The sequence below is a fragment of the Canis lupus genome, chromosome 9, assembly GCF_011100685.1.
Source record: "Canis lupus familiaris isolate Mischka breed German Shepherd chromosome 9, alternate assembly UU_Cfam_GSD_1.0, whole genome shotgun sequence".
Lineage (NCBI taxonomy): Eukaryota > Metazoa > Chordata > Mammalia > Carnivora > Canidae > Canis > Canis lupus.
The window spans coordinates 21,105,103-21,121,798 of record NC_049230.1 but is presented as its reverse complement, the minus strand read 5'-3'; the positions used below and the strand labels follow the sequence as shown (position 1 = coordinate 21,121,798).

Below are 16,696 nucleotides of genomic sequence, written 5' to 3'. Positions count from 1 at the left end.
TAAAGAGGGGAGCAATGTTTATTTCACAAGCTTGTTTTAAGGAATAGGTTAGATAAATGAAGAAGAGTTCTGCAAACAGGAATTACCATAACAGTAGGAGTTGGTGAGCACCCTCCCTCCCTCTCCTGGGAATACAGGGTGTATTCTGATCCAAATAAATCCTAAACAGGACCAAGTTCTGGCCCATCTTTATGGACTGAGAAAACAGACCCAACATCCCTCCTGGAGCCATAAAGCTTTATTGGCAGGTCAGGGAAAGAGCCAGGGGTAGGGTCCCTCCCCTCCCATGGCCCTACCCAGGGGCACCCCATCCGCAGGAGAGCAGGGAGCCCAGGAGGCTGCTGGACTCAGAGAGCCTTGGGGGTGGGCAGGTTGTTGTAGTGGGCGTCCTGGCCCTCCAGCAAGCTGCGGTAGGTGGCAATCTCCTGCTCCAGCCGTGACTTGATGTCCATGAGCTGCTGGTACTCCTGGTTCTGCCGTTCAGTGTCCGCACGCACATCGCTCAGCTGGGCTTCCATGCTGCTGATCAGAGCCTGGATCTGGGCCAGCTGGGCTCCAAAGCGGGCCTCTGTTTCCGCCAGTGTGCCTTCCAGGGCAGCTTTCTGAGGACAGGGAGAGGGAACGAGATTAACTGGAGGCTGGTTCCCAGGGACGGCATGGGCACAGCCATGACCCAGGCTGTGCAAGGCTACGTGGGCACCAGTGCATCCCGGGGCAGGGGGCACACACCATGCTTAGCTGAGACTGCAGCTCGATCTCCAGACCCTGGAGGGTGCGCCGCAGGTCAGTGACCTCCGTCTTGCTTATCTGCAGCTGCTCTGTGTGGCCGGCCACCTCCCGACTCAGCTCCTCAGTCTGCAATAAAAGAGGCAGAAGAAATAAGCCCAAGGCAGAACTCACCTGAGAGTGTGAAGACCTCTCTCCCTGCCACCTCCCCAAAGGGAATCTGCTTCCCCCTACATACCCGGCTGGTGAACCAGGCTTCAGCATCCTTCCGGTTCTTCTCAGCCATGACTTCATATTGGCTTCTCATGTCACTCAGGATTTTGGCAAGGTCAATGCCAGGAGCGGAATCCACCTCCACACTGACCTGGCCACCCACCTGGCCCCTCAGGGCACTGATTTCCTGGAAAGACACAGCAGCGGAGATGGGCATGTCTGAGCCCAGAGCCTGCTGGGCCTGGGCCAGGTCTCACTCCCCCATCCCCCAAACAGAAAGGGGCTAGTTCAGGGGCAGACTAAGGAGCCAGCACGAGGAGACAGACCAGGGGGACACCATCCACTGCTGGAACCCTGGGAGCCCTGCTCCACACCCAAGGCCATGCCAAGGGTGCAGCAAGGTGACCATGGTTGAGAGGATACATGCTACCCAAGTGTCCTCAGTCCTGGGAAGTTGGGGTGGAATGGACAGAAGCCCAGCCTGAAGCCTACCTCCTCGTGGTTCTTCTTCAGGTAGGCCAGCTCCTCCTTCAGGCCTTCGATCTGCAACTCCAGATCAGCTCTGGCCAAGGTCAGCTCATCCAGCACCCGGCGCAGGCCATTGATGTCAGCCTCCACACTCATGCGCAGGGCCTGCTCCGTCTCAAACCTTTCAGAGGAAATGAGTGTTGTCAGACCAGCATTTCCTCAGAACCCCTGGAGACTTCCCTCCCCCATCTCCCCCAGGGTTCAGGAGTCCGGGGGGTTGGGAGATGCTTCAGGCCAGCTGGGGTGAGTGAGAACAGAATCCAGTAGCCCCTGCCACCTGCACTGAGCCCCAAAGGGTCTGGGATTGCCCCTCCTTCCCTGCCCCGGCTTCTGCAGCTCTCCAAGGCCAACATAGACTCACTTGGTTCGGAAGTCATCCGCAGCCAGACGGGCATTGTCAATCTGCAGGACAATCTTGGAGTTCTCAATGGTGGCACCAAGAATCTGGAAGATAAGAAGCAGGAAGATGGCACCAGTTCAGCATACTGGCACTCCCTGCCTCCTTTCTCCCTAGAAGAGAGCAAATGAATATGCCTCTACTGCCTAGAGACCAAAGCCCCAGCCATGTCTCAGCTGTCCAGTGGCCTGCTCTCTGGGAGGTCTTGGAATCAATCCATGCCCAGGAGCTGGAGCAGGAGAAAGCATTGTCAGGGACGCTGAGCCAGGGGTTAGGGGATGGATGTGGGAGGGCAAGGAGAGAAGTCTGAGAGGAAAGTATCTGAGATCTGCACGCAGGGAAACTCTAAATGGTCTTACAGGAGGCAGACTCTAGTGATCTGCAAACCAGATGTAGTGTTGGGGTACCTTTGTCTGTACCCCCCATTCAAAGCACTTTCTGCCTCAGGAAAGGGAACTCCCATTAGTTCAGCATCTGCTATGCGCCAGTTACTTTGCACCTCATCCTTCATGCCAGGTCAGCGGGTATGCCTATTTCAGAGAGGCAGGAAATGGAAGTTCAGGATTCCTTGACCTGTCTGAGGTCCCTCTGCTGTGAGGTGCACATTCACAGCCTTGACTGAGGTACTTGGGTTTATGTTTTCCAAAGAGCAAGTCACAACTCATCATCAATCATTGTACTGGGAGGTAATTTGCATAGTTTTTCATTGAACCTGAACAGAATACAAAACATAAAAAGAGATCACCCACAGTACGGTAAGAATCGTTTCAAGAAAGTGTTCCCGGGGTACCTGGGTGGCTCAGTTGGTTAAGCAGCTGACTCTTGATTTCAGCTCAGGTCCTAATCTATAGGGCTCTATACTCCGTGGGGAGTTGAGGAGTCGAGGATCCTCTCTCCCTCTCCTGTCCCTCTCTCCCCTCTCCTTTCTCAAATAAATAAATCTTAAAAAAAAAAAAAAAAAAAAAAAAAAGTTTTGCTTCCATTTTGAGTGTGTATGACAGAGAATGGATGAAGATACATGGTAAAATGTATTTCTTACTGTTAGGTTACAATTTTTAAATTGTGTAAGCAGTATCCTACTTTGTTGTTTACAACTCTAGCTGTCCCTCCTTGTCCACAGGTCTGGTCAGTCTGCTCTATGCCCCTGGCACCTGGCACCTGGCACCCAGCACCATGCTGGGCACATGGCAGGCACTGGGCAACGCCGTGCAGAGCTGCGTGTTTGGAGATCCAGCACGTGCGGATCATTAAATGTCCCACTGGCTTCTGACACATTTCTTGGAGGCAGAGCTCCCAGCTTCTGCCTGAGGGTGGAGGCCAAGCCCCACCCTACATGCCCTTAGGAGCTCCTCTTAGACTCTTCAGCTCCAGCACCCCCAACCCCAGGACTCTCCACCCACACGGAACTGTTGCCGAGAAGGACCCCGGGGAGGCGGGGCTGCCCGCCTTGACCAAGTCTGCAGGCCATTAGCATATGCCCCCTCCCGTTCTTCCCAGAAGTTCCGAAGTCCGGTGAGCCCACCCTCCCTGGGCGGGGCAGGAGGGGCTTCAGCCTGGAGCGTGATGGAAACCAGACGTGCCCCAGCGGAGAAAAGGAATGCAGAGGGGCCTGCGCCGGGGGCGGCAGGGGGTAGGTCTGGCCCGGGGTGGACTGCATTCCTCCCAGGCCAAACTGTTGCTTGTCCCCGGGCGGCTCAAAGCACGGTCCCATCTCCCACTCTTTCGGAAGCCCCTCCCAGGCCTCCCCACCCACCAGCCCCGCCCCGCCCCGCCCACTAACCCGCCCCCTTCTCTGACACCCGGACCTCCACTTCCTGCCGCACCGGCCCGCGCCCCCCTCACCTGCCCCCGGCTCCCTGCCCCACCCGCGGCCCTCCCACGACCTAACGGGCTCGCTCCCGCCCCGCCGGGTGCTGGCTCGGCTGCCTGCCGGGCCCGCGGGGCTGGGTTCGCGCGGCAGGTGCACCTTCCGCAGCTGGGCCGCCGCCCACCTTGTCCCGCAGGTCCTCGATGGTCTTGAAGTAGTGGCTGTAGTCGCGGGCGGGCCCGGGCCCCTGCCTCTGGTACCAGTCGCGGATCTTCACCTCCAGGTCGCCGTTGGCCTCCTCCAGGGCGCGCACCTTGTCCAGGTAGGAGGCCAGGCGGTCGTTGAGGTTCTGCATGGTGAGCTTCTCATTGCCCGCCAGCAGCCCATCGGACCGGCCCAGGCCGCTCGTGAAGCCGCCGCCGTAGCCCCCGGAGGACGAGGACACGAAGCGGGCGGAGGACACAGACACGCCGCGGCCTCCCGAGCCCCCGTGGATGCTGGGCGCGCGGAAGGCACCGCCCGGCCCGAGGCGCAGGGAGCCGCCGCCCAGGCCCCCGAAGGACGAGGTGGCGGACGAGTGGCGGTAGCTGTAGGAAGTCATGGCGAAGGAGCGCGCGGGCCACACTGGTCGCAGGAGCAGCGGTGGGCGAGAGGAGTGGCGAGGGCCTCACCTGGAGACTTTTATGCCTGGGGCGGGCCGAGGCGGGGCGGGGGGGGAGGGTAGGGGGGGCGTCGGGGCGGATATCTGAGCCCCGAGGAATTTGCAGGCTCCTGAGTGCAAATATGGGCACTCTCCCCATTGGTCCGTTCTTGGTGGCTCTACCTCCAGCTCTTCCTTCCTGCGGCCCTGCAGGGAAACTGCCCCACCCCAGCCGCTCCGGAGCCCGACTGCACACCTCCTGTCACACTCATTCCCTTCTTCACCCCCATCACACACCTAGACACCCTCATTCACATTCCAGCCCTCCCCCATGAAGCCCTTAAGATTAACCCAAGTTTGACACACACACACACACACACCCCAGGAATGAAGTCCCTCTGAGAGTGGACTCCTATACCCCATCCTGCCTTCTCCAACCCCCCATCACTCAGAGACCCTTCTGGAATTATGTTCTGAAGCAGCTCCCTTGGGATGGGAGTTAAACACTTCTCCTCAATACATTCAGAAGGTTCCTACGCCCACTTGGAATTACAACCTGCCCCTTGGGGATCACCCACACCCTGACTCCCTCTCAGGCCCCCAGAGAGGGAGTTCTGGCCATGGGCCTCCTAAGACAAAGCTGCCCCGCCCTGCTGGAGCCATGCAAAGCCCTGGGGTGAGCACCGGCTCCTGAGAACAGCTGCCAGGAGGCTTCTGCAGCTGCACTGGAAAGGCCTACTTGGCAACCCCAAACTCAAGCCAGACCCCACCTGGGGCAGACCTTCACTGGGGCTTCTTCCTGCCCACCCCCTCCAGAGCAACCTCTACCCTCCAGCCCCCAAATCATGCATTCGTTCAACACAGATATACTGAAATCATGATGGGGAATCCAAGCCTGCAGGAGGCAAATAACTTGCCCATGAGACATTTAGCACTTGCTACACAGAGACAAAAATGGGATAGAATCCCTCCCCCCTTGTGAGCATCTGGAAGGAGCGTGTCAGGCTGAATCCTGGAACCTGACAGGGTCCTTCCTGTCCTAGCACCTGGATGAACACTGAGCTGCTAGGCACGGCCAGGGTGCTTCCACGATAAGAGGAAGGAGCCCTCCTCCCTGCACACACCCCCCAGCCCTGCTCTTCATCCCTTGCAACGATTCCACCCACCCTTTTTGATCACTTGGAAGGGCCAGGCCCCCTGCCAGACACTGCCTGCACCTCACCTTAGTTGCTGTTCTCAAGGACCTCACCCCTCCTCAGAACTGTCCCCATGGTTCCTTAGGTCAGAGCAGTCACCCAGTCGCAAGACAGAGGCCCTATGCCCTTTTGAGATGGTGTTAGGGAGGTAGGCCAGCAACAGGCCTCAGTTTCCCCCCTGTGAAGTCTCAACCCTCCTTTCTGCATACTATCACCTGGTCCACTTGTGGCTAAAGGAAGATTTGTCCCAGCCTCTGAAACCAGTCCCAAGAAACTGCCTCCCAGACACCCACTTATCCAGGAGAGGGGGCCAGGAAACCACCTACACACCCCCTAACCCACCAGGAACAGCCCTGAGCCGTGCAGGAAGGCCAGCCTGAGGCTGTTTAAACTAGTGAATCAGACCTGCAAGAGGGCCCGAAGTGCCCAAAAGGGAAAGGCCAGTGTGACCCAAGGCAGGCCCTGAAATCAGGGTGGGGCTGGGCCTTCACAAAGGTTGTAGCTGCCAGGGCTGGTCTGAGGTGAGTCACTCTTTATTTGACCCTGAAAAGGAGGCCTGCTCTTTGTGGGCCAGATAGTTGCTACGCACACACAGCCCCAGCTGGAATCTGTTTTTCTGGCCTCATAGGAAGCTTAGGGAAGGGACTTTGTGGAAGGAAACAAAAGTAGGACCAATAGTCCCCCACTCTCACCCCCAAATATTAAGGGATTGTGAGCTCCTTCAACTCCAGAGAAGCTTCAAGTCCCAGTGCCCACCCCAGGGCCATAATCATAGATCAACCAACCCAGGGGGGTACAGCTCAGAGTCTGCACATCTCGTCTCATTGGATCCTCCCAGCCAGCAGCCCAGCCTGTTTCACACAGGAGAAAACAGAGGCTCCGAGAGGAGTGATGACTCGCTGGGTCCACAGCCAGGTGTATGCCTTCCAGCCTCTCAACCCTCAGCCCCATGGCCGTGGCCAGGGTTTCTGAGTATGACAGAGCCGCTGCTTTCCCTTTCAAGGAAGTCCCAGCTCCAGAACAACTCCTTTGGGTCCTGTTTCCAGAATCTCATACCAACTCTGAAAGCAGTAAACCCCAGACTTAAATGCAGGTGGAAAAATCCCCCACTCCCACTCTCTGGCCAGAACAGTGCCCTGCACCTTCCTCCCTGTGAGCTGTATGGTTATGACCAGGTCTCTGGTACATCAAGAACTCAGGAGAATGATCTGAACAGGCTGCCCTCCCCAGAGATGGAATCAAGGGGTCAAGCGGCTGCTTGCTGCGCATTCAGTAACAAACTGCCCGCAACCAGCAATCTCCAATCTGCCCCTGTTTGACCAGAGGAGCTCCCTTCCCAAGCTCTGGCCCCCACTGGTGTCTGCAGAACCCTAGCGCGGTGAGATCCCAGTGGGAAAGGGAGGCACTGTCATAGAAGATCAGAAACACTGCTTGTTTTGATTCCCTTTTAGAGAGTTACAGTGCATGGTACCAAAAACTCTGATAACCTGAGTCATTTGTAAAATAGAGATTAAAATAGTAATAATAGTAACAACCTAGTTCACGGGGTTCTTTTGAGGGTTAAATAAGATGGTGCTTGTAAGGGTGCCTGACACATAGTGAGCACTCAAAAAATGCTATTGTGTTATATAATTTAATCATGAAATAATAATATCACAATATTTAAAAGTATTATATAATAAATACGTGTATTTTTATATCATAAATATTATTATATATTATAGATTATTCTAAGTATTATTATTTGACTTGGTCCGACCAACATTTACCAAGTATACTAGATACTGGAATCTTTTGTCAGGTAACACCTATTAATAATCCATATGTCACAAGAAAAGCTGATCCACTCCAATGATCAACTTGAGGCTCAGAGATTAATAACTTGACCCAAGGTCACACAAGTAAGAGTGGACCCCACATTCAAGCCCAGATCTTTAATGCCCTAAAGCCACAGCACCAACCAGAAATGCTGTGCTCCTCTCATAGGATGGAGGTCAGGTTCCCTTCTTCCACTGTTCTGGAACAAGAGTCATCAACCTGGGAAAGGCAGAGTGTCACCTGTTAAGATCCTAACTTGTCCTCCCTGCTCCAATACATGATTATTTATTTGGTCAGTCCATGGGTCATTGAAGCAAAGCTCTGAGTTCAGCCCCTCCAAGGAGGTAGAGTGCATGTGAATAGAGCAGAATTAATAAGGTGAAGGAGAGAAAGATAAAAGTGTGCAGATTACATGAACTTGTTTGTTGTGTAAAGTAGTAACCCTTCCCTAGATACCATCCTCTTCTCCCAGGGGACCATCAGCGAGGAATGCTCAAGGTACTTTCTAACCTGTGCCTTCCTTCATTGACCCTGTATCTGGGTCTGTCCCCTAGCTGCCAGGCATAGTACTAGGTGCTGGGATACAGGAGGGAAGCAAGATTTTGCTGCTTCTAAGAAGCTAACAATCTGGCAGGGGATTATAGACACGTATTAGTTTTGATGAAGTGTGTTAGATTGAATACTCACATTAATTTCCGCTCCTTCCTAAAACCCTGTTAAGCTGACAAAGAGCTGAGTGAAGTAAGTCAGTCGGAGAAGGACAAACATTATATGTTCTCATTCATTTGGGGAATATAAATAATAGTGAAAGGGAATATAAGGGAAGGGAGAAGAAATGTGTGGGAAATATCAGAAAGGGAGACAGAACGTAAAGACTCCTAACTCTGGGAAACGAACTAGGGGTGGTAGAAGGGGAGGAGGGCGGGGGGTGGGAGTGAATGGGTGACGGGCACTGGGGGGTTATTCTGTATGTTAGTAAATTGAACACCAATAAAAAATAAATTTAAAAAAAAAAAGCTGACAAAGAATATTGGGGAGAATAAAACAAGAGGCAACAGTAGATGATTAACTCCCACAAAACGTTGAAAGCCCAAACAGGAAGAAGCTGAAACCAGGGCTTGGGAGCATAGGGAGCTCCACAGAGCTCAGGGTACCAGGTGCCCTGAGCAGAGAAGTAGAAGATAGGACTGTGAATAGTCTGGCTGGAAGTTTCCATAAACAGCACCAGGCTCCCTCTCCACCCTACCCCCACTCCCCATCCAACTGAGGGCAGCCAGGAGAAGACAGGAGCTTTACTCTTTTCCATAAGCCTAGCAAAAATTACGGAGTCTGTCAAGTGTTGGGGATCCTGTCAAGTGTTGGGGAAGCTGTGGGCAAAGGAACTCCCTCAAACATGGCAGGAGGGCAGTTGTAGTGACCGTTTTGCAGGCTGATTTAGCAGTCTTCCCACAAAAATCCACATACCTCACAAGCCACCAGTTTCGCTCTTTCTTGGTTACCCCAAAGAACTCCTTGGTCATAGGTTCAAGGAGGCATAAAAGGATGCTCTCTGAAGCACCATTTGTCAGAATGGAAAGACAAACCACTGGTGACAGTTGAGTAAAACTGGGTAACAAACAATGAGTAATGTCAATAGACAGTGACACAAAAAACCCTGAAAAATGAGGTCTTGGATAAAGGTGGAGAACAATACATAGGATAAATTAATGCTGGCATACACTTAAAAGGTGACTTCTTTCTACATGTACATATGATTATGCACGGAAGCACAGAGATGCAGGAGGAAATGCACCAGAGTGAAGACAAGGATTTCCTCTGAGCCTGGTGAAGGCTCCTAGTCAAGGGGAACCCACACTTATCTCTCCTATTCTAATTTTTACAAGGATAGATTTATGGGGAATCTGTTTCGTGTTTATGTATTAACAGGTAATAATTTCTTTTTTAAATTTTTTAAATATTTCATTTATTTTTTTAAGTTTTTAAAAAAGCAGCAGAGGGAGAAAGAGAAGCAGGCTCCTACTAAGCAGGGAGACCGACACAGGACTCAATTCCAGGACTCTGGGATCGTGACCTGAGCCCAATGCAAACACTTAACTGATTGAGCCACCCACTTGTCCCCAAACATATACTTTAGAAATTACTGCAGGTTCCATGCAATGAGGAGGCTGGCGATACGAGGGAGGCAGACGTGGTCTGGGGTAAGGAGACCAGTTTAGGGATGTGCTTTTGGGCAGCCTCGGTAGTGCAGCGGTTTAGCACTGCCTGCAGCCCGGGGTGTGATCCTGAGGACCTGGGATCGAGTCCCATGTTGGGCTCCCTGCATGGAGCCTGCTTCTCCCTCTGCCTGTGTCTCTTCCTCTCTCTCTCTCTCTCTCTCTCTCTCTCTCTCTGTGTGTCTCTATGAATAAATAAATAAAATCTTTAAAAAAAAAAAAAAAAGGAAACCAGTTTAGGGTCTGCTGATTTAGTCCGAGTTACAGATAAAGAGGCCCTGAATTAAGTGCTAGCAGTGAGCATGGGTTGTAAGAGACAGAGATAAGAAATATTGGCCATGCTCCGAGGAGCTCAAGACCTCGCTCTGGCCGGGTGCCCAGGTGCGTGGTGTCATAGAGACCCAAGGCCAGCAGCCCGGGTCTGGCTGACTCTGTGGCAGCTCATCTCTCTCACTTTCCACCAGTGGGAACCCAGGAAAGGTGGGGCAGGGCAGGCTGGGTCAGGATGGCCCCCCGGTGTTCCTCTTCAAGCCCCAGGGGAGGAAAAACCAGCCTGACAGGAACCAGGGCCAATTCTGGGGGAGGGGAAGAAGCTCTGAGTCCTTGGGAACTGCCCCTTGTCCAGGCAGTGGGGGAAGGGAGACGGGCAGCTTTCCCTTAGGTGCCACATTCCACACTTTGGGAAGACAGAGTGCCTCTCCCTCCTGAGGGGCTCAGTGTACGTGACGGGGTACAGGCTCCTCTGCACACAAGGAGGGGCCAGGGGGCCACCTGGCCAGGGGTGCTTCTCTCTGCTTCTGTCTTGGCCCTGGGCTCTTGGAACCCAATTGGGAGCTCTGTGCCAAGCCTCAGCCCATCCCACCTGGGCTGGGACACGGGAAGGGCCAGACACAGGACAGACAGAGAGGAAGAAGAATGTCTGGTGCCTGCCCTGATTCCACCCAGATGGTCCTCGGCTCCCTTTCCAGCCAAATAACCAGCTAACTTCCCTCCCTCCCGGGAAGCAGCGCTGCCTCCCTCAGGGACCAAGGCCCTAGGAATTGGGGCTCTTTCCATTTCAAAACTCATCTGATCCTGTGAATCCCTAGGTGGACTCTACAGACTGCTTACTAACCTCACCCCCTCTAAGGCTCCTGTCCAGCAACTGAAATTGTCTTCCTCAAAATCAGGTGTGGCTCCGGGACATGGGCTACCTGGGCAGTTTCACTGAACACCTACTGTGCACCAGAGGCTGACAAGTGGCCTTGAGGGCAACATCCCTGCCTCCTTCCTCAGGCCTGGAGAATCCTCCCTCCTTACCCACTTCCCCCCTTTCCCTAAATGTCAGGAACTCTAGCTCCTCTTTCAAGCCAAGCACTCAGTTTAGGCATCACCTCCTTTGGCACCTCCTCCTTGATGCACTCAGGCTGGGCCAGTTTTTCCCACTATTGACCCCCACCCCCAACAACCCCCTGTTAACTCTCCATATTAGACGCACAGCTCTGTCTCCCCAACCAGACTCCCAAGCCTCTCCACTGCATCTGGTCCCAGGGCTGACTCTAGCCCTTAGTGAATGATTAATGAGTGTTTGCTGGGAAGCGGTACAGAAAAGCCCTTTTTTCATTCAACCAATAATTATGGATCACCCTTTATGTACCAGGTAGCTTTTGGAGTCAGGGCTTCAGAAATAAAATGGCCCAAAACTCGCTGCCCTCCTGAGATTTCAGTCAGGGTGCGGCAAACACAATGTAGTTCTAGCAGTGAGGGGTGCATGGGGAGGAGCTCATCAGGAAAGGGGTGAAGAGCCACTAGCAGAGGGAGGCCATTGCAGGAGTGCCACGAACAGGGACAGAGACGCCTCAATGAGGCAAAGGAGCCTGCAGACCCCTGGGCGAGCCAGGCCTAGGGCAAGGCAGAGGCAAGCTCCCCGTGGCGGAAGGAGCCAGGTGTGTTCCAGGAACACCCAGCCCTGCCAGCTGGGAGGGGCAGGCCAGGGGAGGGGTGTGCAAGAGAGGAGGCCCAGAGGAGGCCAGGTGAGAGGACAGTGTGAGGGTGCAGTCCCCTTCTCAAGGGCTGGGCTTCTTCCTGAGAGCTTTGGTCAAAGCAGCACTAGGAGCCCTGGGGCTACTCTCTGGAGATAGGTGGGTGGAGGGTGGGGGGCAAGGGTGGAAGCTGGACATCTGGTAAGAGGCTCTTATAAAGTCCAGGCAGAGATGCTGAGAGCTTATTCAGGGAACTTGTGGGAGGGTGTGTGAGAAGTGGCCTGGGGGTGTCCTGAAAGCAGAGCCAACAGGTCAGGCTGGTGGTTTGTTTGCAGAAGAGGGAAGAAGAGGCATCCAGGTGACTCTTAGCTTAAGGCCCGAGCCTGGCGTTTGCATTGCAGTCAGAGGATTGGTCTGGGGTCATGGTTTATCTGATCCTCTTCCAGATAGACAGTGGTCACCCCAGGGTCATACCCGGATCTGGATAATCTGGCAGCATTAGGTTCCAATTGGGTTCTACTCGCCAAGCACTCACTGTGCCCAAGTCTGACAGCACTGACACTCCATGAGGGAGGGACAAGGACGAAGGCTGTGCCCATTCAGGCTCTGCCCTCACAAGCCCCCTGATAGGGTAGGGAGTAGGGAAGTGACCTTTGACCTGTGGTTTTCTAAATTCCCACCAAAGCTACAATGAATATGTATCACCTCTCTAATTGGAGGTGAGGGGAGATTATATATTTTCAGTTTTGACTTGCCTCAGGCTCCCTGGGCTTCAAGCTGGCAAGTGGGGCCCAGCAGGCTTGGGGTCAGGAGGGTCAGGTTAGCTGAGTTTCTGGAAAAGCTGCTTCTTTCCTGGGAGAGGAAGACGGTCAGAGAGGAGGAGGAGGGACATTCTTCAGAGCAGCTGGAATTCAGAGCTGCTCCTGAGACAGAAGGCTGAGCCCCCCCCTCCACTCCCCGCCCCTCCCGGCCCCTCCTGGTCCCTCCTGGCCCCTCCTGGCCCCTCCAGGCTCCAGCCAGCTGCAGGGTAAACATTCATTAGCAGACGCCACAAAGAATCTGATAACAAGGTGGGCTGCTGAAGCTGGGAACAATAGGAGTGCCCAGGTCTTCTGGGGTCTGACGAGTGAGATGCCCTTTACCCAGACAAAGAGCAGCGAAGCCTCACTCTCGCCAGGGGCCCGGTATCCAAGAGGCATTTTGATCAATGGACAGTTGATTGGGCGGGAAAGGAAATAGACACCCTTGTCCGAGATACACACACACAGAGCATTATCAGAGGACAAAGCCTCATTGGCTCCCATGGGCACCTCACTGCTATTCCAGGCAGGACCTATCAGATGCCAGCCGCAGCGCTCGGCAAGGTGCCTTGAGCACCAACCTGAGGCCATCAGGCTGGGTCAACACCAGAGGGGCCTGGGGAAGCAGCTAGGAAGCCACAGGGCTAGGAAGCCCTCCTGTCCCTGCCCGAGGCCCAGCCCCCCTCCAGTGGAATGTGCTGGAGATGGGGAGGGGACATTCCCTCTGCAGGCTTCATCTGGGATCTGGGCAGGGGCCTGTGGAGACCAGAGCATCCCGCAAAGACATCAGTCCCTGATCAGTAAACACACAGCCAGGGCCCCTGGCACACAGAAACCAAACAAACGCCTTCACACAAAGAGATCTGTATCTGGAGTTTCTGAAGGAAGAGTTTGGGCTCTCGAAGGGGGAGGGGAGCCTTCAGGAACCCAGAACTTGCCAGTTTTGCCAGGCCTATTTTACCTTGTCCTTAGCCTCATCCGGACCCTAAGAGACATTAGGCATCTGCTGTGAGCCTAGCAAAATGGATCAGAACAACTCTCACCCTTGTGGGATGTGAGTGTAGAAACCTCTTTACGGGATCCCTGGGTGGCGCAGCGGTTTGGCGCCTGCCTTTGGCCCAGGGCGCGATCCTGGAGACCTGGGATCGAATCCCACGTCGGGCTCCCGGTGCATGAAGCCTGCTTCTCCCTCTGCCTATGTCTCTGCCTCTCTCTCTCTCTCTCTCTCTCTCTGACTATCATAAATAAATAAAAATTTAAAAAAAAAAAACCTCTTTACCCAGAAGTTTCCAAGCATGGCCTGCAGAGCCCTCAGCACAGAGCAGCCGCTGGTCACCCACCCTCACACACACTAGTGCGTTCAGTCACATATACCCGTGCACCCACACACATATTCTCTCACACATTCAAGTCACACGTGCATGCACACCCTCACACATGCACACACACACCCCCACATACTCTCCACACTCATAGTCATGTGTTCACATGCTCACACTCACACACACGTGCTTACTCATGCACTCACCTGCTCATACACACACTCCCCCAGAGCAGCTCTGCCCTCGCTGGTTTTACATACATAGCTTCCTGTGGGACTGTGCTTACGCAGAAGGTCTCCCTCTTTCAGAGCTCAGTAGCTGGCACTTTAGCCCAACTCCATCTCTTTGTAGATCAGAAAACTGATACAGGAGTGGAACTCTACCTGCCCAAAGTCACACAGCTGGTTTCCTGCTGAACTGAGCCCCACAGGCAGGTGTCCTGGATCCAGTCTGTCTGCCCCGAGGGAAGATCTGAGCTTATAGAAGAGTAAGGTAAACACTACAGGTTCCTGACAAGAGCAGGTGGCAGGCCAGGGTCAGAGGAGAGACGCAAATCAGAGGGCTGCTGGAGCTCAGGGAAGGACTGCACCCGGAGTGAGGCCTGGGGTGAGTAGGGAGGGCCTCCTGGAGGAGGGGGGCTCTGAGCAGAGCCCAGGGTGAGCCACCATAAACAGTGAAGGGAATGAGAACACAGAGGTGACAGATGAGCGGAAAGTCCCAGGAATAAAGGAGCCTGAAAAAAACAGCCCCTATCTACTGAGTTCTTACTATAGGCCTGACTCTGTAAGCGCACGACACACACCGGCTTGTTTAAATTATCAAAGTGCCTCTGCTATAGATACTGTGACCAATAGCAACATCCCCATTTCACTGACTAGGAAACTGAGAGCAACTTGCTTAAGCTTAAAGTTGGTAAAGAAGGATCAGGGCAGTAGAGGCTGCAGAGCTGGCTCGACCCAGACAAGGAAGGGCCTTGCAGCCCAGGCCACCACTGGGTTTCTTTTTTTTTTTTTTTTTTTTCCCTGCAGAAGCAACAATGTCTTTTGAGTCAAGAGGTGACACAGGTAAAGTGTCAGATGAGTCAGAGAGCCGGCTGCAGGATACCCCCGAAGCTGGGAACTCAGGGCTGTTATCCCAGCTGGGTGTCTCAACACTCCCTTTGTTCCTTCCCTCTGCTGCCTCCTAATCCTAGCCTTATCACCTCCAAGACCCAACAACAGCAGCGGCGGCACCTCCCTCAGAGCTGATCTCCCTTGCCTCTCCCAGTACCAGGCTCCTCTGTCTCCAGCCAAACTTGGATCAAGTCACTCTGCCCACGAACCTGCAGTGGCAGCCTGCTCACAGAAGTGACTCTCAGCCTGTGGTCCTTAGACCCCCTGCAACAGCGTCACCTGAGGAGTGTGTTTCAAATGCTGATGCCTGGGTGCCGCCCACCAGGTTACTGTATCAAATCTCTGCAGAGGAGCCTATATTTTTACTAAGTCTGCTTCCCCTATATGCTCACAGTTCTGAGACTCACTGCAGCTTGACAGCCACTAGTGTGAGAATGAGATTCATCAAGCCCCCTTGTTGGAACCATGCAGGAGGTGTGGGAGAGACACAAAGATAAATCAGCCTTGAGAGCCTAACCATGGTCAGCTTACCTGCCAGCAGGGCAAGGCTATGCATAGACAAAACTTGGGGTGGGACGTAAGAGACCCAATTCTCAAGCCAAGCTTTGCAACTTTCTATCTGGGTGACCTTGGGCTCAGGTGATCAAAGCCTCACCTTGTCCAGCTGCCATACTGTCAAGAACTGTAAGGGTCTAAGGGGCACCTGGGTGGCTCAATGGTTGAGCATCTGCCTTCGGCTCAGGATGTGATCCCAGGGGCCCCAGAATCGAGTTCCACATCAGGCTCTCCACATGGAGCCTGCTTCTCCCTCTGCTTATGTCTCTGCTTCTTTCTCTGTGTCCCTCATGAATAAATAAATTAAAAAAAATTTTAAAAACCTGTAAGGGTCTGAGATTTACTCTTTTGGCAAGCCAACAAATCTATAAATCCACAGTTTTATGGATGCTGGCAGACCAGAGATTCCTGGATCAGAAACAAAGAACCTGATTATTCAAGGCAAAGCAAGCAAGCAATTCAAGTTTCATGTTTATGTTGATTCTTTTCATCCTGTTCATCAAGGATCATGGGACAATACAGAGCTTGACCCCCCAGGTGCTCCATATGCAAGGGGTTTTGAATTACAGCTGAGAAACCCCCGAGCTTTGGGAAACCAAATCTTTTATAATGAGCAGCAAGCAAACCTATATGGTCTTTGCTCAAGTGGGGAAGCATCATTATTATACAGAACAGGAAAAAATAACCTGCCTCTGCTCAAGTGGGAGATGCTATCTCTACCCTCCAAGGCTATTAAAACATCCTTAAAAAGGCGGACCACATCGAAAGCCATTCAGCACCTCTAGTTGCAAGATGTGCAGGATACATGCAACAGATCCATGGATAATTGTCTCCTAACAGAAATGGGAATTCATCTTGCATGGAGCTTATAATTTAAACCAGATCACACAAGTGAAAGACACCCAGCATATGGGAGATAATTACAGAGGAGATAAGACAAGTAGGCAAGTAACCAGAGTCAAAGGTGGAAAGTGATAAGTAGGGGGCCTTTCACAACAGACCTTGTGAAAATGACAACAGGGAAAATATTTGCAATCTATATCATGGGCCAAAGGCCAATACGCTTAACACATATAAAGAGCTCCTACAGGGACGCCTGGGTGGCTCAGTGGTTGAACATTTGCCTTTGGCTCAGGTCATGATTCCAGGGTCCTGGAATTGAGTCCCACATCGGGCTCCCTGGAGGGAGCCTGCTTCTCCCTCTGCCTATGTCTCTGCCTCTCTCTCTGTGTCTCTCATAAATAAATAAGTAAAATCTTAAAAAAAAGAAAAAGAAAAGAGCTCCTACAAATAACTGAGTAAGAGATCAATAACCCAGGAGGGAGAAAAAGAGCAAAGAATATACACAAACAGCTCCTAGAAAAGAATATGCAAATTTGCATTTAGATAGAGGAAAATATTCAGCCTC

General features: G+C 53.0%; 1 protein-coding gene across 1 annotated transcript; it reads right to left on the bottom strand.

Annotated features, from left to right (window-relative positions):
* KRT19 (keratin 19) lies at positions 1-4,272 on the bottom strand. Its single transcript, NM_001253742.1, is given in 6 exon segments — positions 1-602; positions 730-855; positions 965-1,126; positions 1,432-1,588; positions 1,829-1,911; positions 3,856-4,272. Coding segments are annotated over 6 exon segments (1,200 nt in total). The 3' UTR covers positions 1-347.
* Between the last annotated feature and the right edge of the window lie 12,424 nt (positions 4,273-16,696).